Here is a 22523-nt window from a genome sequence, read left to right as displayed (position 1 = left end):
ACGTTTAGTGACCAGAAAACGTTTCAAAGACTTTTCATGCGAACAGGACAGTTTGTTACTCAGATAGGGTCTTCGCTGTGAGGAGAGTAAGTGCACTGGGTGCTGGGGGATGTGTGACGCATCGTGGGGTCCGACCTCAGGTGCCGGAGAGCAGGCTCGGCCGTGTCCTCACGGGGACGTCCGAGTCCAGCGCAGGGCACTGGTGTTGGGTGTGCAACCACATGTGCTTCATAAAAGCCGGGCTCAGCACAACTTCATATTTGTGTTTCGTTGCCTCCATTGATAAAACTGTCCTGTTTCTATTTCTAATGACTTTGTAAGTTCTGTTGGCTCGCTCTCGATAGGCACATAAGTTATCAAGAGCTTTACAGTTCTCTGCACCGCAAATCATGGCCATAGGTTTCCTGACCAGCTTTTAATGGATGAAATCTCATGTCCCGTGCTGTGAGTCTAATTTAACTGAAGTCACTTTACTCCTCTGGTACTGTGTCCGTTTTTCTCACTGATTGCTAATCAATGCAGACAGAGCCGCTCCCGAAAGGTGCCTTTAAACTGTCATATTCATCTTCCCGAGTCCTCCACGGATTGTTGTAACACTGTATCCCACGATGAGAGAGCCGTCACTGGGCTGAGCAACACTGTAGCCATCAACTTGCACACTGACTCCTGCCCCCTCCTCTGGCGTGAAGCAGGTCAAAACTTTGTAAGTACACACCTTCGACTTCAGGATTAAATCCGTCCACACCTGAGTCTCCACGACTCCCTCTCCCACTCCCAGGCACCGACCTGCAGGTTCCCAGTAACGTGAGATGCTTTAAGCGTCGCCCAAATTATACACAAATTCTTGGCAGAGGACACGGGGAGCGTATCTCAGCCCTTTCCTCACTCACCCTGACCTGGTGCATTGGCCACTGGGGCCCCGTCAGTCACACAGAACCTGACGCGCGGCTTCCCCTCCTTGGCGTAACTGCTTCATCACATCCTGCTTCCAGGGGCCTTTGCAGAGGGTCCTCGGGGTCTCAGGTCCTCGGCGTCCCCTCTGCTCCCAGCTCCACTCCCTCCAGAATCGGCGCGTGGCCAAGTCTCCACGCGGCGCCCGAAGACTGCGTTCCAAGTCCGCTCTGCGGCCCGGCCCCCTGGTTTGAGGCTGGGCCTCCTGGCCTCCGCTGTCTTGCATGAGACCGAGGGCCTGTGCACGGGCCGGCGGTGGAGGCTGGCAGACGCGCTGAGTCCGGACCCCGGGCTGTGCCTGCGGGAGGGAGGCGCCGGCAGGGCTCCTGCGTGTGGTTACTCATCTCAGCAGCGTGAGGGCTATTCACGCTCCTTCCCTTCACGCCACAGAGACTGGCTCAGGAAAGGCCAGCAGGTGCCGGGAGGCCGCCCAGGAGGGCCGGGGGGAAGGTGGAGAAGGCGGACCCTTAACCAGCTCCTCATCACAACCCCACACTCTGCTGTCCCTCAAGCACAGGAATCAGAAGACGCGGCTCTCCACTGACAAGGACAGAGACCTGCTACCTGAGAAAACCTGGAAGACTAGAAGCTGCCGCAGATCACATTGAAAATAAGACTCAGAGTCACAAAGCCGACCCATCACGGTCCACAGAGGACTACGATTGGGCACAGGACCCACGTGAGAAAGGCCGCGATACGGTTCCCGGTGCTGCATGTCCCCAGGCCCCAGGGCAGAGCTGACCGCGGACAGGGGAGCCCTGGCCAGAAGCACTCCGGCGCACAGGCACCATGTGGCACCACGGGCACTGCACCAGGAAGGCGGATGGCCTGGCCTGCGGGGCTGGCGTCAGAACCGCGAGTACAAAGTGGAATGTCAGCAACAGAAGGAAATGCACAGAAACTGTGTTTGTCTGAGAAATGTCAGTTAAGTCAAAGTATAAATAAGGATATTTTGGCTTTGAGTCATAATAAAATATATATCCTATCTAGTAATAGACAAACCATACCTCTGACACGCTTCCCATTGGCTAATAAGGGCGATATGCAAATTAACTGCCAACCAAGATGGCGGCCAGCAGCCAGGCAGCTGAAGTGAACAGGAGGCTTGCTTGCTCCAGTGAAGGAGGAAGCCAAGGTTCCCCGCCTGCACTGCTGGGCTCTGAGCTGCACTCTAAGCAACTATGTTGCAATTATAGAAGCTAAACAAACCCCATGCTTTCAGCCAGCCGGCAGAGCTGGAGTTGCAACAGTGTTTCAATTATAGAAGCTAAACAAAGCCCAGATACCTGCTTTCAGCAGCCAAGGTCTCAGAGCTGGAGCCGAGCCTCAGAGCTAAAGCTGGCTCTCAGTTCCAGTGACAGCCATAGAAGTTAAATAAATCCCAGAATTAAAAAAAAAAAAAAAAAGGAGAGGTTGGGAGCTTCAGTCACCCGCCAGCCTGAAAACGGCCCTCAGCCCCTCACCCAGACTGGCCAGGCATCCCAGTGGGGACCCCCACCCTGAAGGGGGTGTGACTAGCTGCAAACAGCCATCATTCCCTCACCCAGGCTGGCCAGGCACCCAAGCGGGACCCCCACCCTGATCCAGGACACCCTTCAGGGCAAACCAGCTGGCCCCACCCATGCACCAGGCCTCTATCCTATATAGTAAAAGGGTAATATGCCTCCCAGCACCAGGATCAGTGGAGCCGCGAGGCCTCATGCCCGGGGATCAGTGGAGCTGTGAGGCCTCCTGGCACTGGGATCAGTGGAGCCGCGAGGCCTCCTGGCCCCTGGAGCAGCGTGACAGGGGGCAGCGCCCAAATCCCCTGATCGTCCTGCGGCTCTGTGTGTGACAGGAGGTGGGGCCACAACCTCCCTATCCGCCCTGCTCTGTTCGTGACAGGGGAAGGCGCCCCAACTCCCTGATTGGCCCTGCTCTGTGCCTGATACGGGGGAGCTCCCCAACCCCCTGAACAGTCCTGCTCTGTGTGTGACAGGGTGCGGTGCCCCAACCCCCCCATGGGCCCTGCTCTGTGTGTGACGGGGTGGAGCTGCAACCTCCCCATTGGCCCTGCCCTGTGTGTGACGGGGGGAGTACCCCAACCCCCTGATCGGCCCTGCTCTGTGGGTGACAGAGGGCGGCGCCCCAACCTCCTGATCCACCCTGCTCTGTGTGTGATGGGGCGGTGCCCCAACCCCCCTGATGGGCCCTGCTCTGTGCGTGACAGGGGGCAGCGCCCCAACCCCTTCATCGGCCAGCTCTGTATGTGACAGGGGGTGGCACCACAACCCCCTGATCGGCCCTGCTCTGAGCCCGACCAGGGGCTGCACCTAGGGAGTGGGCCTGCCCTCTGCCACCCGGGAGCAGGCCTAAGCCAGCAGGTCGTTATCTCCCGAGGGGTCCCAGACTGTGAGAGGGAACAAGTGGGGCTGAGGGACAGCCCCCCGGCCAGTGCACAAATTTTTGTGCACTGGGCCTCTAGTTTATATATAATTATGTATATAAACTGTATATGAAAACCTATGCCCTGCAAAGAGTGGATACCATAGCTTTTTGAAGTACCTATTGAAAATTACCAAAAATACGGCATAAACTCAGCCACGAAGAAAACCTCAATGTTTCTGAAGAGTAAAAACTGACCAGTCACATTCTCTGACTAAAAGGCAGTAAAAGACACTAATTTAAAGTTTCAAAACAACATGTAATATTTTAAAATGCAAACACTTCTTGCTCCCACAGGTACAAAATGACACACAGGTAATTCTGAACAAAAGCAAAGGGAACAGCACGAAGGCAGGGGCCCCAGCGACGCCCGGAAGCAGAGGCAGAGACTCGCAGGTAATGAATGAGTAAAGTGAGTATTTTAAAAACGAACAAATACGAACATGAACAAACTGTGCCATTCACCGCCATTTACAAAGAACAGTAACCCACGGCGCAGGAGGAGCCCGAGCGCCCTTCTCGCGGGGAAGCGGGGCCGGAGGGGGCTGGTGAAGGGGCCAGCGGAGCGGCCGCAGCCCCCACCAACCTCCCCCTCGGGCAGCGCCCACACCCCGCAGCCAGGGAGGGCACGTGCTCCTCACAGACTCAGGAGACGAGGGGAGGCCATGGGTTCACCCACAGAGAAAATCCCGGTGAAACACCAGGGAGCCCGTCGCCTTGAACGACGTTTGGCAGAAGTCTCATGAAAAGAAGGAAATGAGACGTGTCTGTTTGTGCCGGGACAATCCCATCACCTTGACGCCCGCCTGGGGCCGGGGCCGAGGACGAGGGTGAGGCCGCGGTGGTCCTTCCACAGACCGGACCACAGTGTCCTCCTCGCAAGGCCCGGAGAGGAACACAGGCCCAGGGGCGGGACATGGAGCAGTTTCATTCGGACTCACAGGGCAGCATGCTGAGCAGCCAGGGGCAGTCAGGAGGCAGCATGGGCAGAGGGCACCGTGCTGCTTTTCCTGCCCCAGGCTGTGCCACGCAGGGCGGGGGGTGGAGAGGACCAGCCAGGGCTCCTGTGACTGGGTGGGGTGGCGGGTGGGGAGGACCGGCCAGGGCTCCTGTGACGAGTGGGGTGGGGCATGGGGGAGACCGGCCAGGGCTCCTGTGACTGGGTGGGGTAGGGGTCGGGGGGACCGGCCAGGGCTCCTGTAACTGGGGGGGGTGGCGGGTTGGGGAGACCGGTCAGGGCTCCTGTGACAGGGTGGGTTAGGGGGTGGGGGGGACCGGCCAGGGCTCCTGTGACGAGTGGGGTGGGGCATGGGGGAGACCGGCCAGGGCTCCTGTGACAGGGTGGGTTAGGGGGTGGGGGGGACCGGCCAGGGCTCCTGTGACGAGTGGGGTGGGGCATGGGGGAGACCGGCCAGGGCTCCTGTGACAGGGTGGGTTAGGGGGTGGGGGGGACCGGCCAGGGCTCCTGTGACGAGTGGGGTGGGGCATGGGGGAGACCGGCCAGGGCTCCTGTGACTGGGTGGGGTAGGGGTCGGGGGGACCGGCCAGGGCTCCTGTAACTGGGTGGGGTGGCGGGTTGGGGAGACCGGTCAGGGCTCCTGTGACAGGGTGGGTTAGGGGGTGGGGGGGACCGGCCAGGGCTCCTGTGACAAGTGGGGTGGGGCATGGGGGAGACCGGCCAGGGCTCCTGTGACAGGGTGGGTTAGGGGGTGGGGGGGACCGGCCAGGGCTCCTGTGACGAGTGGGGTGGGGCATGGGGGAGACCGGCCAGGGCTCCTGTGACAGGGTGGGTTAGGGGGTGGGGGGGACCGGCCAGGGCTCCTGTGACGAGTGGGGTGGGGCATGGGGGAGACCGGCCAGGGCTCCTGTGACAGGGTGGGTTAGAGGGTGGGGGGGACCGGCCAGGGCTCCTGTGACGAGTGGGGTGGGGCATGGGGGAGACCGGTCAGTGCTCCTGTGACGAGTGGGGTGGGGCATGGGGGAGACCGGCCAGGGCTCCTGTGACGAGTGGGGTGGGGCATGGGGGAGACCGGCCAGGGCTCCTGTGACGAGTGGGGTGGGGCATGGGGGAGACCGGCCAGGGCTCCTGTGACGAGTGGGGTGGGGCATGGGGGAGACCGGCCAGGGCTCCTGTGACGAGTGGGGTGGGGCATGGGGGAGACCGGCCTGGGCTCCTGTGACAGGGTGGGTTAGAGGGTGGGGGGGACCGGCCAGGGCTCCTGTGACGAGTGGGGTGGGGCTTGGGGGAGACCGGTCAGTGCTCCTGTGACGAGTGGGGTGGGGCATGGGGGAGACCGGCCAGGGCTCCTGTGACGAGTGGGGTGGGGCATGGGGGAGACCGGCCAGGGCTCCTGTGACGAGTGGGGTGGGGCATGGGGGAGACCGGCCAGGGCTCCTGTGACGAGTGGGGTGGGGCATGGGGGAGACCGGCCAGGGCTCCTGTGACAGGGTGGGTTAGGGGGTGAGGGAGACCGGCCAGAGCTCCTGTGACAGGGTGGGTTAGGGGGTGGGGGGAACCGGCCAGGGCTCCTGTGACAGGGTGGGTTAGGGGGTGGGGGGGACCGGCCAGGGCTCCTGTGACAGGGTGGGTTAGGGGTCGGGGGGACCGGCCAGGGCTCCTGTCACAGGGTGGGTTAGGGGGTGAGGGAGACCGGCCAGAGCTCCTGTGACAGGGTGGGTTAGGGGGTGGGGGGAACCGGCCAGGGCTCCTGTGACAGGGTGGGTTAGGGGGTGGGGGGGACCGGCCAGGGCTCCTGTGACAGGGTGGGTTAGGGGTCGGGGGGACCGGCCAGGGCTCCTGTGACAGGGTGGGTTAGGGGGTGGGGGGGACCGGTCAGGGCTCCCCCAGGAGCTCTGCTTTGGGAGCTGGACGATGGGATTTTTAGACTCAGCTCGCTCAAGGATGGAATTAGAAAGGCAGCCGGAGGGCCGAGCTCGCGCCCGCTCGCAGCTGCCCCAGTGCTGCCCGCACACAGGCAGAAAGCGTTCTGCGGAACGTGACGACCTGACAGTAGCCTTGACCATAGCGACTCTATAGGGAGAGAAACCAACCCGGAATACACCCATATTACCTCTCCCTGGGAAAAAGATGGGGAAAGTCACACAGGACAACACTGTAATTTCTAATGTGTATATAAATTTTTAAATTTATCTTTATTATTTAAAATATTAAGAGATCACCCTTTTTAAAAGTTATGTTCTGACTTGTAATAAAAACATAAATAAGCACCTTTTTCACAATGAAATTGGTGTTTTACTGACACCCAGCACTGGTGTGTGCGTGGCCTCGCTGGCTGGCGAGATTCCCTCTGGAAGCTCTGTGCTCTGCTGCCAGAAACTCGGCCTCTCCTCCCTGGTGGTACTTTCCCTGCTCGGCTGTGCTCTCCCCCTCGGCTGTGCTCTCCCCCTCGGTTGTGCTCTCCCCCTCGGCTGTGCTCTCCCCTCGGCTGTGCTCTCCCCCTCGGTTGTACTCTCCCCCTCGGCTGTACTCTCCCCCTCGGCTGTGCTCTCCCCCTCGGCTGTGCTCTCCCCCTCGGCTGTGCTCTCCCCCTCGGCTGTACTCTCCCCCTCAGCTGTGCTCTCCCCCTGGGCTGTACTCTCCCCCTCGGCTGTGCTCTCCCCCTCGGCTGTGCTCTCCCCCTCGGCTGTACTCTCCCCCTCGGCTGTGCTCTCCCCCTCGGCTGTACTCTCCCCCTCGGCTGTGCTCTCCCCCTCGGCTGTACTCTCCCCCTCGGCTGTGCTCTCCCCCTCGGCTGTGCTCTCCCCCTCGGCTGTACTCTCCCCCTCGGCTGTACTCTCCCCCTCGGCTGTGCTCTCCCCCTCGGCTGTACTCTCCCCCTCGGCTGTGCTCTCCCCCTCGGCTGTACTCTCCCCTCAGCTGTGCTCTCCCCCTGGGCTGTGCACTCCCCCTCGGCTGTACTCTCCCCTCCGCTGTACTCTCCCCCTCGGCTGTACTCTCCCCTCGGCTGTACTCTCCCCCTCGGCTGTACTCTCCCCCTCGGCTGTACTCTCCCCCTCGGCTGTGCTCTCCCCTCGGCTGTACTCTCCTCCTCGGCTGTGCTCTCCCCCTCGGCTGTACTCTCCCCCTCGGCTGTACTCTCCCCCTCAGCTGTACTCTCCTCCTCGGCTGTGCTCTCCCCCTCGGCTGTACTCTCCCCCTCGGCTGTACTCCCCCCTCAGCTGTACTCTCCTCCTCGGCTGTGCTCTCCCCCTCGGCTGTACTCTCCCCCTCGGCTGTACTCTCCCCCTCGGCTGTGCTCTCCCCCTCGGCTGTACTCTCCCCCTCGGCTGTGCTCTCCCCCACGGCTGTGCTCTCCCCCTCGGCTGTGCTCTCCCCTCGGCTGTACTCTCCCCTCGGCTGTACTCTCCCCTCGGCTGTGCTCTCCCCCTCGGCTGTGCTGTCCCCCTCGGCTGTACTCTCCCCCTCGGCTGTACTCTCCCCCTCGGCTGTACTCTCCCCCTCGGCTGTACTCTCCCCCTCGGCTGTGCTCTCCCCTCGGCTGTACTCTCCCCTCGGCTGTACTCTCCCCCTCGGCTGTGCTCTCCCCCTCGGCTGTGCTCTCCCCCTCGGCTGTACTCTCCCCCTCGGCTTGTACTCTCCCCCTCGGCTGTACTCTCCTCCTCGGCTGTGCTCTCCCCCTCGGCTGTGCTCTCCCCCTCGGCTGTACTCTCCCCCTCGGCTGTACTCTCCCCTCGGCTTGTACTATCCTCCTCGGCTGTGCTCTCCCCCTCGCTGTGCTCTCCTCCTCGGCTGTGCTCTCCCCCTCGGCTGTGCTCTCCCCCTCGGCTGTAACTCTCCCCCTCGGCTGTACTCTCCCCCTCAGCTGTACTCTCCCCCTCGGCTGTGCTATCCCCCTCGGCTGTACTCTCCCCCTCGGCTGTACTCTCCCCCTCAGCTGTACTCTCCTCCTCGGCTGTGCTCTCCCCCTCGGCTGTGCTCTCCCCCTCGGCTGTACTCTCCCCTCGGCTGTACTCTCCCCTCGGCTGTACTCTCCCCCTCGGCTTGCTCCCCCCTCGGCTGTGCTCTCCCCCTCGGCTTGTGCTCTCCCCTCGGCTGTACTCTCCCCTCAGCTGTGCTCTCCCCCTGGGCTGTGCTCTCCCCCTCGGCTGTACTCTCCCCTCGGCTGTACTCTCCCCTCCGCTGTACTCTCCCCTCGGCTGTACTCTCCCCTCGGCTGTGCTCTCCCCCTTGGCTGTACTCTCCCTCTCGGCTGTACTCTCCCCCTCGGCTGTACTCTCCCCCTCGGCTGCACTCTCCTCCTCGGCTGTACTCTCCCCCTCGGCTGTACTCTCCCCCTCGGCTGTACTCTCCCCCTCGGCAGTGCTCTCCCCTCGGCTGTACTCTCCCCCTCGGCTGTGCTATCCCCCTCGGCTGTACTCTCCCCCTCGGCTGTACTCTCCCCCTTTGCTGTGCTCTCCCCCTCGGCTGTACTCTCCCCCTCGGCAGTGCTCTCCCCCTCGGCTGTACTCTCCCCCTCGGCTGTGCTATCCCCCTCGGCTGTACTCTCCCCCTCGGCTGTACTCTCCCCTTGGCTGTGCTCTCCCCCTCGGCTGTACTCTCCCCCTCGGGCAGTGCTCTCCCCCTCGGCTGTACTCTCCCCCTCGGCTGTGCTATCCCCCTCGGCTGTACTCTCCCCCTCGGCTGTACTCTCCCCCTCGGCAGTGCTCTCCCCCTCGGCTGTACTCTCCCCTCGGCAGTGCTCTCCCCCTCGGCTGTACTCTCCCCCTCGGCTGTGCTATCCCCCTCGGCTGTACTCTCCCCCTCGGCTGTACTCTCTCCCTTGGCTGTGCTCTCCCCCTCGGCTGTACTCTCCCCCTCGGCAGTGCTCTCCCCCTCGGCTGTACTCTCCCCCTCGGCTGTGCTATCCCCCTCGGCTGTACTCTCCCCCTCGGCTGTACTCTCCCCCTTGGCTGTGCTCTCCCCCTCGGCTTTGTACTCTCCCCCTCGGCTGTTACTCTCCCCCTCGGCTGTACTCTCCCCCTCGGCTGTACTCTCCCCCTCGGCAGTGCTCTCCCCCTCGGCTGTACTCTCCCCCTCGGCTGTGCTATCCACCTCGGCGTACTCTCCCCCTCGGCTGTGCTCTCCCCCACGGCTGTGCTCTCCCCCTCGGCTGTGCTCTCCCCTCGGCTGTACTCTCCCCTCGGCTGTACTCTCCCCCTCGGCTGTGCTCTCCCCCTCGGCTGTGCTGTCCCCCTCGGCTGTACTCTCCCCCTCGGCCTGTTCTCTCCCCCTCGGCTGTACTCTCCCCCTCGGCTGTACTCTCCCCCTCGGCTGTGCTCTCCCCTCGGCTGTACTCTCCCCTCGGCTGTACTCTCCCCCTCGGCTGTGCTCTCCCCCTCGGCTGTGCTCTCCCCCTCGGCTGTACTCTCCCCCTCGGCTGTACTCTCCCCCTCGGCTGTACTCTCCTCCTCGGCTGTGCTCTCCCCCTCGGCTGTGCTCTCCCCCTCGGCTGTACTCTCCCCCTCGGCTGTACTCTCCCCCTCGGCTGTACTATCCTCCTCGGCTGTGCTCTCCCCCTCGGCTGTACTCTCCCCCTCGGCTGTTACTCTCCCCCTCGGCTGTACTATCCTCCTCGGCTGTGCTCTCCCCCTCGCTGTGCTCTCCTCCTCGGCTGTGCTCTCCCCCTCGGCTGTGCTCTCCCCCTCGGCTGTACTCTCCCCCTCGGCTGTACTCTCCCCCTCAGCTGTACTCTCCCCCTCGGCTGTGCTATCCCCCTCGGCTGTACTCTCCCCCTCGGCTGTACTCTCCCCCTCAGCTGTACTCTCCTCCTCGGCTGTGCTCTCCCCCTCGGCTGTGCTCTCCCCCTCGGCTGTACTCTCCCCCTCGGCTGTACTCTCCCCCTCGGCTTGTACTCTCCCCCTCGGCTGTGCTCTCCCCCTCGGCTGTGCTCTCCCCCTCGGCTGTGCTCTCCCCTCGGCTGTACTCTCCCCTCAGCTGTGCTCTCCCCCTGGGCTGTACTCTCCCCCTCGGCTGTACTCTCCCCCCACTGTACTCTCCCCTCGCTGTGCTCTCCCCCCTGGCTGTACTCTCTCCTCGCTGTGCTCTCCCCCTCGGCTGTGCTCTCCCCCTCGGCTGTGTGCTCTCCCTCGGCTGTACTCTCCCCTCGGCTGCCACTCTCCTCCTCGGCTGTACTCTCCCCCTCGGCTGTACTCTCCCCCTCGGCTGTACTCTCCCCCTCGGCAGTTGCTCTCCCCCTCGGCTGTGCTACTCCCCCTCGGCTTGTACTCTCCCCCTCGGCTGTACTCCTCCCCCTCGGCCGTGCCTCTCCCCTCGGCTGTACTCTCCCCCTCGGCTGTGGCTCCTCCCCCTCGGCTGTACTCTCCCCCTCGGCTGTTCTCTCCCCCTCGGCTGTACTCTCCCCCTCGGCTGTACTCTCTCCCCTCGGCAGTGCTACTTCCTCCCTCGGCTGTACTCTCCCCCTCGGCTGTTATTTCCCCCTCGGCTGTACTCTCCCCCTCGGCTGTACTATCCCCCTCGGCTGTGTACTATCCCCCCTCGGCTGTCACTCCCCCTCGGCTGTTACTCTCCCCCTTGGCTGTCGCTCCCCCTCGGCTGTAACCTCTCCCCCTCGGCTTGTACTCTCCACCTCGGCTGTGCTTCGCTCCCCTCGGCTGTACTCTCCCCCTCGGCAGTGCTCTCCCCCTCGGCAGTGCTCTCCCCCTCGGCGTGCTATATCCCCTCGCTTGTACTCTCCCCCTCGGCATGTGTACTCCCCCCTTGGCCTGTAAACCTCCCCTCGCGCAGTACTCTCCCCCTCGGCTTTGTGCTCTCCCCTCGGCTGTGCTCTCCCCCTCGGCTGTGCTCTCCCCCTCGGCTGTGCTCTCCCCCGGGGTGTGCTCTCCCCCTCGGCTGTCTCTCCCCTCGCGTGCCTCCCCCTCGGCCGTGCCCGCCCTCGCTGTGTTCCCCCCTCGGCTGTGTTCTCCCCCTCGGCTGTGCTCTCCCCCACGGCTGTGCTCTCCCCCCCGGCTGTGCTCTCCCCCTCGGCTGTTACTCTCCCCTCGGCTGTACTCTCCCCTCGGCTGTACTCTCCCCTAGGCAGTGCTCTCCCCCTAGGCTGTACTCTCCCCGTCGGCTGTGCTCTCCCTCGCTGTACTCTCCCCCCGGCGGTCGATCCCCCTCGCAGTGCGCTCCCCCGGCTGGACTCTCCCCTCGCGTGCCTCCCCCCCGGCTGTGCGCTCCCCCTCCCGCGGTACTTCCCCTCCGCTGTTGCTCTTCCCCATTAGGTGTGCTCTCCCCTCAGGTGTGCTCTCCCCCTAGGCTGTGCTCTCCCCCTCAGTGTGCTCTCCCCCTCGCTGTACTCTCCCCCGAGCTGTAATCCGCCCCCCCGGCTGTGCTCTCCCAGCGGCTGTGCTCTCCCCCCGGCTGTGCTCTCCCCCCACGGCTCTCATCTCCCCGAGGCTGTGCCTCCCCCTCGCTGTACTCTCCACCTCCGGCTGTGCTCCCCCCTCGCTGTACTCCTCCCCTCAACTGTGCTCTCCCCCTCGGCTGTACTCTCCCCTCGCTGTGCTCTCCCCCTCGGCTGGGCTCTCCCCTCCCCCCCGCTTGGTGCTCGTCCCACCCGTCTAGTGCTCTCCCTCGGCTGATGTGCTCTCCCCCCTCGGCTGTGCTCTCCCCCTCGGCCTTGTACTCCCCCTCGGTCTGTACTCCCCCCCGGCTGTGCTATCCCCCTAGGCTTGTACTCTCCCCGTCGGCTGTGCTCTCCCTCGGCTGTACTCTCCCCTCGGCTGTACTTCCCCTCGGCAGTGCTCTTGCCCCTCGCCGTGCTCTCCCCCTCGCTGTTGCTCTCCCCCTCGGCGGTGCTCTCCCCCTCGCTTGTGCTCTCCTCCTGGCTGACGCTCCCTCGGCTGTACTCTCCCCCTCAGGTGTGCGCTCCCCCTCGGCTGTGCACTCCCCCTCGGCTGTACTCTCCCCGTCGGCTTTCTCGCGCCCCTCGCTGTGCTCTCCCCCTCCGCTGTGCTCTAGCCCCTCGCTGTCTCTCCCCCTAGCAGTGCTCTCCCTCGGCGGTGCTCTCCCCTCGGCTGTGCTCTCCCCCTCGGCTGTGCCTCCCCCCTTCGGGCTGTTGCTCTCCCCTCCGATGTGCCTCTCCCCCTCCGCTGTGCTCTCCCATCAGGTGTGCTCTGCCCTCAGGTGTGCTCTCCCCCTCGGCTGTGTCTCTCCCCTCGCTGTTGCTCTCCCCCTCTCGGTACCCTCCCCTCGGCTGTACTCTCCCCTCGGCTGTAGCTCCCCTCGGCTATGCTCTCCCCCCGGCTGTACTCTCCCACTCGGCTGTGCTCTCCCCCCTACGCTGTACTCGCGCTCCCCCTCGCTGTACGCTCCCCTCGGCTGTGCTCTCCCCTCGGCTGTACTCTCCCCCTCGGCGTGCTCTCCCCCTAGGCTGTTACTCTCCCCGTTGCTGTTCTCCTCCCCCCTGGGGCTGTGCTCTCCCCCTCGGCAGTGCTCTCCCCTCGGCTGTGCTCTCCCCTCGGCGGGTACTCTCCCCCTCGGTCTGGTGCTCTCCCCCTCGGCTGTGCTCTCCCCCTCACGCTGTGCTCCTCCCCACTCGGCTGTGCTCCATCCCCCTTGGCCTGGCTCTCCCCCTCCGCTGTGCTCTCCCCCTCCGATTTGTACTCTCCATTAGGTGTGCTCTCCCCCTCAGCAGTGCTCTCCCCCCCTCGGACTGTACTCTCCCCCTGGCTGTGTGCCTCCTCCCCCTCGGCTGTGCTCTCCTCGCGGCTGTGCTCTCCCCTCGGCTGTGCTCTCCCTCGGCTGTACTCTCCCCCGCGCTGTACCTCTCCCCTCGGCTGTACTCTCCCCCTCGCTGTACTTCCCCCTCGGGTACTCTCCCTCTGCTGTACCTCCCCCTCGGCTGTGCTCCCCCCTCAGCTGTACTCTCCCCTCAACTGTGCTCTCCCTCGGCTGTACTCTCCCCTCGGCTGTTACTCTCCCTCGGCTGTGCTACTCCGCCCCCTCGAAAGAGCCGCTCCCCCTCCGGCAGTGCTCGCCCCTCGCCTTTACTCCTCCCCCTCGCTGGACGCTCCCCTCGCTTGTGCTCTCTCTCCACCTCGGCTGTGCTCTCCCACTCGCTGGACTCTCCCCCTCGGCTGTGCTCTACCCCCTCCGCTGTCTCCTCCCCCTCGGCTGTGCTCGCGCCCCTCGGCTGTGCTCTCCCCCTCGGCTGTGCTCTCCCCTCTGCTGTGCTCTCCCCCTCGGCTGTGCTCTCCCCCGCGGCTGTGTTCTCCCCCTCGCTGTGCTCTCCTCCCCCTCGGCTGTGCTCTACCCCTCGGCTGTGCTCTCCCCCCTCGGCAGTGCTCTCTCCCCTCGGCTGTACTCTCCCCTCGGCCTGTATCTCTCCCCTCGGCTGTACTTCCCCTCGGCAGTCTCGCCCCCTCGGCTGTACTCTCCTCCCCCTCGGCTGTGCTCTCCCCCTCAGCTGTACTCCCTCCCCCTCGGCTGTACGCTCACCCGCGCTGTACTCGCCCCCTCGGCAGTGCTCTCCCCTCCGGCTGTACTCCTCCCCCTCGGTTGTACTCCTCCCTCCCCTCAGCTGTACCGCCCACTCGGCAGTGCTCCTCCCCCCTCGGCTGTACTCTCCCCTCAGCTGGTACTCGCCCCCTCCCTGCTGGACTCTCCCCTCGGCGCCTGTACTCTTCCCCTTCGGCTGCTACTTCCCCTCGGCAGTGCTCTCCCCTAGGCTTGTACTCTCCCCGTCGGCTGTGCTCTCCCCTCGGCTGTACTCTCCCCCTCGGCTTGCCTCCCCCGCGGCTGTAATCTCCCCCTCGGCTTGTGCCTCCCCCTCGCGGTAACTCTCCCCTCGGCTGTAAACTCTCCCCTCGGCCTGGACTCCGCCCGCTCGGCTGTACTCTCCCCTCGGCTGTACTCTCCCCTCGGCTTGTGCTCCTCCTCCCCCGTCGCAGAGGCTCTCCCCCTGCGCAGTGCTCTTCCCCTCGGCCAGTGCTCTCCCTCGGCTGTACTATCCCCCCTGCTTACTCTCCCCTGGCTGTGCTTCTCCCCCTCGGCAGTGCTCTCCCCCTCGCTGGTCACTCTCCCCTCGGCAGTGGCTCTCCCCCTCGGCTGTATCTCCCCCTCCGGCAGTGTCTCCTTCTCTGCTTGTACTCTCCCCTCGGGCTTTGTACTCTCCCCTCGCTGTGCTATACCCCTCGGCTGTACTCTTCCCCCTCGCTGTGCTCTCCCCCGCGGCTGTGCTATCGCCCCCTCGGCTTGTACCCCTCCCCCTCGGCTTGTACTCTCCCCCTGGGCTGTAACGCTCCCACTGGGCTGTGCGCACGCTCCCTCGCTGTGCTCTCCAGCCTCGGCTGTGCTCTCCCCTCGGCTGTTGTTTCTCCCCTCGGCTGTGTTTCTCCCCCGCGCTGTGCTCTCCCTCCCCCTCGATGTGCTCTCCCCTCGACATGCGCTCCCCCTCGGCTGTACTCTCACCCTCGCTGTGCTCTCCCCCTCGGCTGTGCTCTCCCCTCGGCTGTGCTCTCCCCCTCGGCAGTGCTCTCCCCCTCGGCTGTACTTCCCTCCCCCTCGGCTGTACTCTCCCCCTCGGCTGCTGCTCCCCCTCGGCCTGTACTCTCCCCTCAGCTGTGCTCTCCCCCTGGGCTGTGCTCTCCCCCTCGGCGTGTACTCTCCCCTCGGCTGTACTCTCCCCTCAGCTGTACTCTCCCCTCGGCTGTACTCTCCCCCTCGGCTGTACTCTCCCTCTCGGCTGTACTCTCCCCCTCGGCTGTACTCTCCCCCTCGGCTGCACTCTCCTCCTCGGCTGTACTCTCCCCCTCGGCTGTACTCTCCCCCTCGGATGTACTCTCCCTCTCGGCTGTATCTCCCCCCTCGGCTGTGCTCTCCTCCTCGGCTGTGCTCTCCCCTCGGCTGTGCTCTCCACCTCGGCTGTGCTCTCCTCCTCGGCTGTACTCTCCCCTCGGCTGTACTCTCCCCCTCGGCTGTAGCTCTCCCCCTCGGCGTGCTCGCCGCCCTCGGCTGTGCTCTCCCCCTCGGCACTGTTGCTCTCCGCCTCGGCGGCTCTCCCCCTCTCTGTGTTCTCACCCCTCGGCTTGGCTCCTCTCCCCCTCAGCTGTACTCTCCTCTCAACTGTGCTCTCCTCCTCGGCTGTACTCTCCCCCTCGCTGGTACTCCCTCCTCCCACTCGGCTGTGCTCTCCCCCTCGGCTGTGTTCTCCCCCTCGGCTGTGCTCTCCCCCTCAGCTGTACTCTCCCCTCAACTGTGCTCTCCTCCTCGGCTGTACTCTCCCCCTCGGGCTTGCCTGTCTCCCCTCGGACGGTCTGCTCTCCCCCTCGGCTTGTACTCTCCCATTCAGCTGTGGCTCTCCACCTCGGCTGTGTTCTCCCCTCGGCTATGCTCTCCCCCTCGGCTGTACTCTCCCCTCAACTGTACTCGACCCTCGTCTGTACGCTCCCCCTCGCTGTAACTCTCCCCCCTCGGCTGTACTCTCCCCCTCGGCTGTGCTCTCCCCCTCGGCTGGTGCTCTCCCCCTCCTGTGCTCCTATCCCCCTCGCTGTACTCTCCCCTCGGCTGTGCTCTCCCCCCCCTCGGCTGTGCTCTCGCCCTCGGCTGTGCGCTCTCCCCTTGGCTGTAATCTCCCCTCGGCTGTACGCATCCTCTCGGCTTGTGCGCTCCCCCTCGGCTGGTGCTCTCCCCCTCGGCTGTGCTCTCCCCTCGGCTGTGCTCTCCCCTCGGCTTTACTCTCCCCCTCGGCTGTGCTCTCCCCCTCGGCAAGTGCCTCTCCCCCTCGAAGTGCTCTCCCCTCGGCTGTGCTTCTCCCGCTCGGCTGTGCTCTCCTCACTTGGCATGTACTCTCCCCTCGGCTGTAACTCTCCCCTCGGCTGTGGCTCTCACCCACCCTCGGCAGTGCTCTCCCCTCCGGCTGTAACTCTCCTTTCGCTGTGCTCTCCCCCTCGGCTGTGCTCTCCCCCTACGTCAGTGCTCGCCCCTTCGCGGCTTGTACTCTCCCCCTCGGCTGTACTCTCCCCCTCGGCAGTGCTCTCCCCCTCGGCTGTGCTTTCACCCCTCCGCTGTGCTCTCCCCCTCGGCTGTGCTATCCCCCTCGGCTGTGCTCTCCCCCTCGGCTGTACTCTCCCCTCGGCTGTACCTCCCCCTCGCTGTACCTCTCCCCCTCGGCAGTGCTCTCCCCCTCGGCTGTGCTCTCCCCCTCGGCTGTACTCTCCCCCTCGGCTGTGCTCTCCCCTCGGCTGTGCTCTCCCCCTCGGCTGTGCTCTCCCCCTCGGCTGTGCTATCCCCCTCGGCTGTGCTCTCCCCCTCGGCTGTACTCTCCCCTCGGCTGTACTCTCCCCCTCGGCTGTGCTCTCCCCCTCGGCTGTGCTCTCCCCTCGGCTGTGCTCTCCCCCTCGGCTGTGCTCTCCCCTTCGGCTGTGCTCTCCCCCGGCTGTGCTCTCCCCCTCGGCTGTACTCTCCCCTCGGCTTGTACTCTCCCCTCGGCTTGTACTCTCCCTAGGCAGTGCTCTCCCCCTAGGCTGTACTCTCCCCGTCGGCTGTGCTCTCCCCCTCGGCTGTACTCTCCCCTCGGCTGTACTCTCCCCTCGGCAGTGCTCTCCCCCTCGGCTGTACTCTCCCCCTCGGCTGTGCTCTCCCCCTCGGCTGTGTTCTCCCCCTCCGCTGTACTCTCCCCCTCCGCTGTGCTCTCCCATTCAGGTGTGCTCTCCCCCTCAGGTGTGCTCTCCCCCTCGGCTGTGCTCTCCCCCTCAGCTGTGCTCTCCCCCTCAGCTGTACTCTCCCCCTCGGCTGTACTCTCCCCCTCGGCTGTGCTCTCCCCCTCGGCTGTGCTCTCCCCCCCGGCTGTGCTCTCCCCCACGGCTGTGCTCTCCCCCGCGGCTGTGCTCTCCCCCTCGGCTGTACTCTCCCCCTCGCTGTGCTCTCCCCCTCGGCTGTACTCTCCCCTCGGCTGTACTCTCCCCCTCAGCTGTGCTCTCCCTCTCGGCTGTACTCTCCCCCTCGGCTGTACTCTCTCCCTCGGCTGTACTCTCCCCCTCGGCAGTGCTCTCCCCCTCGGCTGTACTCTCCTCCTCGGCTGGTACTCTCCTCCTCGGCCTGTGCTCTCCCCCTCGGCAGTGCTCTCCTCCTCGGCTGTACTCTCCTCCTCGGCTGTGCTCTCCCCCTCGGCAGTGCTCTCCTCCTCGGCTGTACTCTCCTCCTCGGCTGTGCTCTCCCCCTCGGCTGTACTCTCCCCCTCGGCAGTGCTCTCCCCCTCGGCTGTACTCTCCCTCTCGGCTGTACTCTCCCCCTCAGCTGTGCTCTCCTCCTCGGCTGTACTCTCCCCCTCGGCAGTGCTCTCCTCCTCGGCTGTTACTCTCCTCCTCGGCTGTGCTCTCCCCCTCGGCAGTGCTCTCCCCCTCGGCTGTACTCTCCCCCTCGGCTGTGCTCTCCTCCTCTGCTGTACTCTCCTCCTCGGCTGTGCTCTCCCCCTCGGCTGTACTCTCCCCCTCGGCTGTACTCTCCCCCTCAGCGGTACTTTCCATCATACTTGTGGCCTTTTGGCTGCATCAGGAGTGGCTCCTGCAGGACTCCCGGCCCCCCGGCCCGTGTTCTTGCACCTCGTCCCACCTCCCGGTGCAGTGGAGGTTTCTGGGATGGTTCATGTTGCACAGGTGAGTCTCCAGGAGGAAGGAAAGAGAAGTGGTTGGCGTTTAAATGCCCAAATGTAACTTACAGACCAGTGTCAAGCCCTGGCCAGTGCACTTGGTGGTTGGAGCATCAGTCCCCATACCGAAGGGCAGTGGGTTTCATGCCTGGTCAATGGCATGGACCTGCATTGCAGGTTTGATACCATCACCCAATTGGGGTGTGTGTGTGTGTGTGTGTGTGTGTCTCCCCCACTCCCTCCCTTCCACTCTCTAAAAATCAATAGAAAAAGTATCCTCAGGTGAGGACTAACTAACTAACTAATCATTAGTGTCAAGAGTTTGAACTCATTCAAGACAGCTTGGCCTAAGTTTTATTTTATTTTTTAATGGAAAGGTCTTACAGACACCGAGAACTCCTGCAGGTCCACACTCGGTATGGGTCTCGTGCTCACCCCAGAGGGACTTCGAAACCGGCTTCTTGGGTGTCATGGGCTACTTCCTGTCAGATGGAGGCACAACCTTCCCGCTCCCAGGCTTGCCGAGCAGAGGCTGTGGGTGTGGGATAGTCTCTCCAGCACTAAGGCTCCACACAGTCTCAGGGAAGAGCCTGCCCACTTTCACCAACAGGAAGAGCAGGCAGGAGCTCAGCAAGGAGAGAGCAAGCCTCCCTGAGGCTGGAGTTGGACTCGGTCCTCAACCCACTGCATCTCAGCTCCCTCCCTGCATCTCAGCTCCCTCCCTGGTCTCAGCTCCCTCCCTGGGCTCAGCTCCCTCCCTGGGCTCAGCTCCCTCCCTGCACCTCAGCTCCCTCCCTGTACCTCAGCTCCCTCCCTAGGCTCAGCTCCCTCCCTGCATCTCAGCTCCCTCCCTGCATCTCAGCTCCCTCCCTGCATCTCAGCTCCCTCCCTGCATCTCAGCACCCTCCCTGCATCTCAGCTCCCTCCCTGCATCTCAGCTCCCTCCCTGGTCTCAGCTCCCTCCCTGAACCTCAGCTCCCTCCCTGGGCTCAGCTCCCTCCCTGCATCTCAGCTCCCTCCCTGCATCTCAGCTCCCTCCCTGCATCTCAGCTCCCTCCCTGCACCTCAGCTCCCTCCATGCATCTCAGCTCCCTCCCTGGTCTCAGCTCCCTCCCTGAACCTCAGCTCCCTCCCTGGGCTCAGCTCCCTCCCTGCATCTCAGCTCCCTCCCTGCATCTCAGCTCCCTCCCTGCATCTCAGCTCCCTCCCTGGTCTCAGCTCCCTCCCTGAACCTCAGCTCCCTCCCTGGGCTCAGCTCCCTCCCTGCATCTCAGCTCCCTCCCTGCATCTCAGCTCCCTCCCTGCATCTCAGCACCCTCCCTGCATCTCAGCTCCCTCCCTGCATCTCAGCTCCCTCCCTGGTCTCAGCTCCCTCCCTGAACCTCAGCTCCCTCCCTGGGCTCAGCTCCCTCCCTGCATCTCAGCTCCCTCCCTGCATCTCAGCTCCCTCCCTGCACCTCAGCTCCCTCCCTGCATCTCAGCTCCCTCCCTGCATCTCAGCTCCCTCCCTGCACCTCAGCTCCCTCCCTGCATCTCAGCTCCCTCCCTGCATCTCAGCTCCCTCCCTGCATCTCAGCTCCCTCCCTGCACCTCAGCTCCCTCCCTGCATCTCAGCTCCCTCCCTGGGCTCAGCTCCCTCCCTGCACCTCAGCTCCCTCCCTGCATCTCAGCTCCCTCCCTGCACCTCAGCTCCCTCCCTGCATCTCAGCTCCCTCCCTGGGCTCAGCTCCCTCCCTGCACCTCAGCTCCCTCCCTGCATCTCAGCTCCCTCCCTTGGCTCAGCTCCCTCCCTGCACCTCAGCTCCCTCCCTGCATCTCAGCCCCCTCCCTGCATCTCAGCTCCCTCCCTGGGCTCAGCTCCCTCCCTGGGCTGAGCTCCCTCCCTGCGTCTCAGCTCCCTCCCTGCGTCTCAGCTCCCTCCCTGCATCTCAGCTCCCTCCCTGCATCTCAGCTCCCTCCCTGCACCTCAGCTCCCTCCCTGCATCTCAGCTCCCTCCCTGCATCTCAGCTCCCTCCCTGCACCTCAGCTCCCTCCCTGCATCTCAGCTCCCTCCCTGCATCTCAGCTCCCTCCCTGGTCTCAGCTCCTTCCCTGAACCTCAGCTCCCTCCCTGGGCTCAGCTCCCTCCCTGCATCTCAGCTCCCTCCCTGCATCTCAGCTCCCTCCCTGCATCTCAGCACCCTCCCTGCATCTCAGCTCCCTCCCTGCATCTCAGCTCCCTCCCTGGTCTCAGCTCCCTCCCTGAACCTCAGCTCCCTCCCTGGGCTCAGCTCCCTCCCTGCATCTCAGCTCCCTCCCTGCATCTCAGCTCCCTCCCTGCACCTCAGCTCCCTCCCTGCATCTCAGCTCCCTCCCTGCATCTCAGCTCCCTCCCTGCACCTCAGCTCCCTCCCTGCATCTCAGCTCCCTCCCTGCATCTCAGCTCCCTCCCTGCACCTCAGCTCCCTCCCTGCATCTCAGCTCCCTCCCTGGGCTCAGCTCCCCTCCCTGCACCTCAGCTCCCTCCCTGCATCTCAGCTCCCTCCCTGGGCTCAGCTCCCTCCCTGCACCTCAGCTCCCTCCCTGCATCTCAGCTCCCTCCCTGCACCTCAGCTCCCTCCCTGCATCTCAGCTCCCTCCCTGGGCTCAGCTCCCTCCCTGCACCTCAGCTCCCTCCCTGCATCTCAGCTCCCTCCCTTGGCTCAGCTCCCTCCCTGCACCTCAGCTCCCTCCCTGCATCTCAGCCCCCTCCCTGCATCTCAGCTCCCTCCCTGGGCTCAGCTCCCTCCCTGGGCTCAGCTCCCTCCCTGCGTCTCAGCTCCCTCCCTGCGTCTCAGCTCCCTCCCTGCATCTCAGCTCCCTCCCTGCATCTCAGCTCCCTCCCTGCACCTCAGCTCCCTCCCTGCATCTCAGCTCCCTCCCTGCACCTCAGCTCCCTCCCTGCACCTCAGCTCCCTCCCTGCGTCTCAGCTCCCTCCCTGCATCTCAGCTCCCTCCCTGCATCTCAGCTCCCTCCCTGGGCTCAGCTCCCTCCCTGCACCTCAGCTCCCTCCCTGCATCTCAGCTCCCTCCCTGCATCTCAGCTCCCTCCCTGCACCTCTGCTCCCTCCCTGCATCTCAGCTCCCTCCCTGCACATCAGCTCCCTCCCTGCTCTCAGCTCCCTCCCTGCATCTCAGCTCCCTCCCTGCACCTCAGCTCCCTCCCTGCATCTCAGCTCCCTCCCTGCATCTCAGCTCCCTCCCTGCACCTCAGCTCCCTCCCTGCACCTCAGCTCCCTCCCTGCACCTCAGCTCCCTCCCTGCATCTCAGCTCCCTCCCTGCATCTCATCTCCCTCCCTGCACCTCAGCTCCCTCCCTTGGCTCAACTCCAGATGAGGGGAGACCTCCACAATCACCTGGCAGTGAGCAGAGGGTGGAAATGGGGTTGGAGTTAAATATCCATTCAGTATAGTCCCTGTGTTGGGAGAACAGGAAGACTTGTGGGTAATTCAGCTCTTTATACTATGGTGAACTCTACTTGTTTCTGAACAATGAGAATCCTTGATTTCTCTGCTCTCAACCAAGGTTCATTCTGGAGCTGCGGGACTTTTCCAAAGATCTCAGGCACCGGGGGCAGGGCTGGGGGACCTTGGGCTTGCCCTTGGTGAAAAAGGCACCTTGCAGTAGGGTCACCTGCACACCCTCCTCCGTGGGCTGATACAGTGGAGAAAGGGAGCACCCCTCTTCCTCATAGACACCCAAACTTTCAGGAAACTCTACACCAGGAAGACTGAGGGTGCAACGTTAAAGAGAAATAAGCTTGAGAAGTGCTGGCTGTGAGGTCGCAGAGACATCAATCAAGGCGACTCACCTGGCCAGGTGGGCAGCATCAGGACGTCGCAAGTGGGTTCGGGGGACGTGGGCCAGCTCCCGGGCCAGCATGTGCTGCGTGTAGTCATCCTGCCACGCGAAGCCTGTGGGGAAGATGCAGAGCCACATATGAACTTGGGAGTGGAGCCAAAGCCCTTGTTCAGTGTCATGAGGGACCCTGTCCCCAGCAGGTAAGCCAGGCTCCCCACCCCTGCGCCTCACTGATGCGGGGAGCAGGCGCTCTGCTCTGCAGGAAACTCGGGCTGAGCACTGGGTGGGAAGGGAGGGCTGCCCTCTGTGAGTGAGGCAAACCTGCTGTGAGGTCTGATCAAATCATTGAATCCACACCCTCCCTTGGGAGCTGGCCTTTAGCACTTCACAACGGACGGACGAATGGACATTCCTTTTCACTGAGCCCACATTCTACTTGCTCAGACCATTATCCTTCCCCTCTGGACCTTCTCAGGGTCCGGACCTGCCCAGAGAATGCTAGGCCCAGAAAAAGCTGCCTAGAATCCTTCAAAACCTCTGACTCCCCATCCCTGGGTGCTGGCGCCATTTTGGGGTTCAGCCCATTTGGTATCTAGATAACCTAATAAATGTATAATCCCTCACCTCGTGTGTTCCTCCTTCAGCGACCCTAACACTTTACACAGGCTGGTGCAGTCGTGGCACGGTCTCACCGTGCGCACAGCTGCCCGCTCACCCCCACCCCTGGCGGCTTGTTC

General features: G+C 64.0%; 1 protein-coding gene across 1 annotated transcript in view; it reads right to left on the bottom strand.

Annotated features, from left to right (window-relative positions):
- The window catches only part of LOC118679016 (receptor-type tyrosine-protein phosphatase N2-like), a 296986-nt gene that overhangs the window by 90361 nt on the left and 184102 nt on the right, over positions 1-22523 (bottom strand). The window contains exon 4 of the mRNA XM_036355245.1: positions 21797-21899. Within this exon, the coding sequence (XP_036211138.1) occupies positions 21797-21899 (103 nt within the window). The remainder of the gene's footprint in view (positions 1-21796; positions 21900-22523) is intronic.

This window comes from Myotis myotis, unplaced genomic scaffold, assembly GCF_014108235.1.
Source record: "Myotis myotis isolate mMyoMyo1 unplaced genomic scaffold, mMyoMyo1.p scaffold_m19_p_22, whole genome shotgun sequence".
In the NCBI taxonomy this organism is placed as follows: domain Eukaryota; kingdom Metazoa; phylum Chordata; class Mammalia; order Chiroptera; family Vespertilionidae; genus Myotis; species Myotis myotis.
The sequence above is the reverse complement of the archived record's forward strand: the minus strand, read 5'-3'. Positions and strand labels throughout refer to the sequence as shown.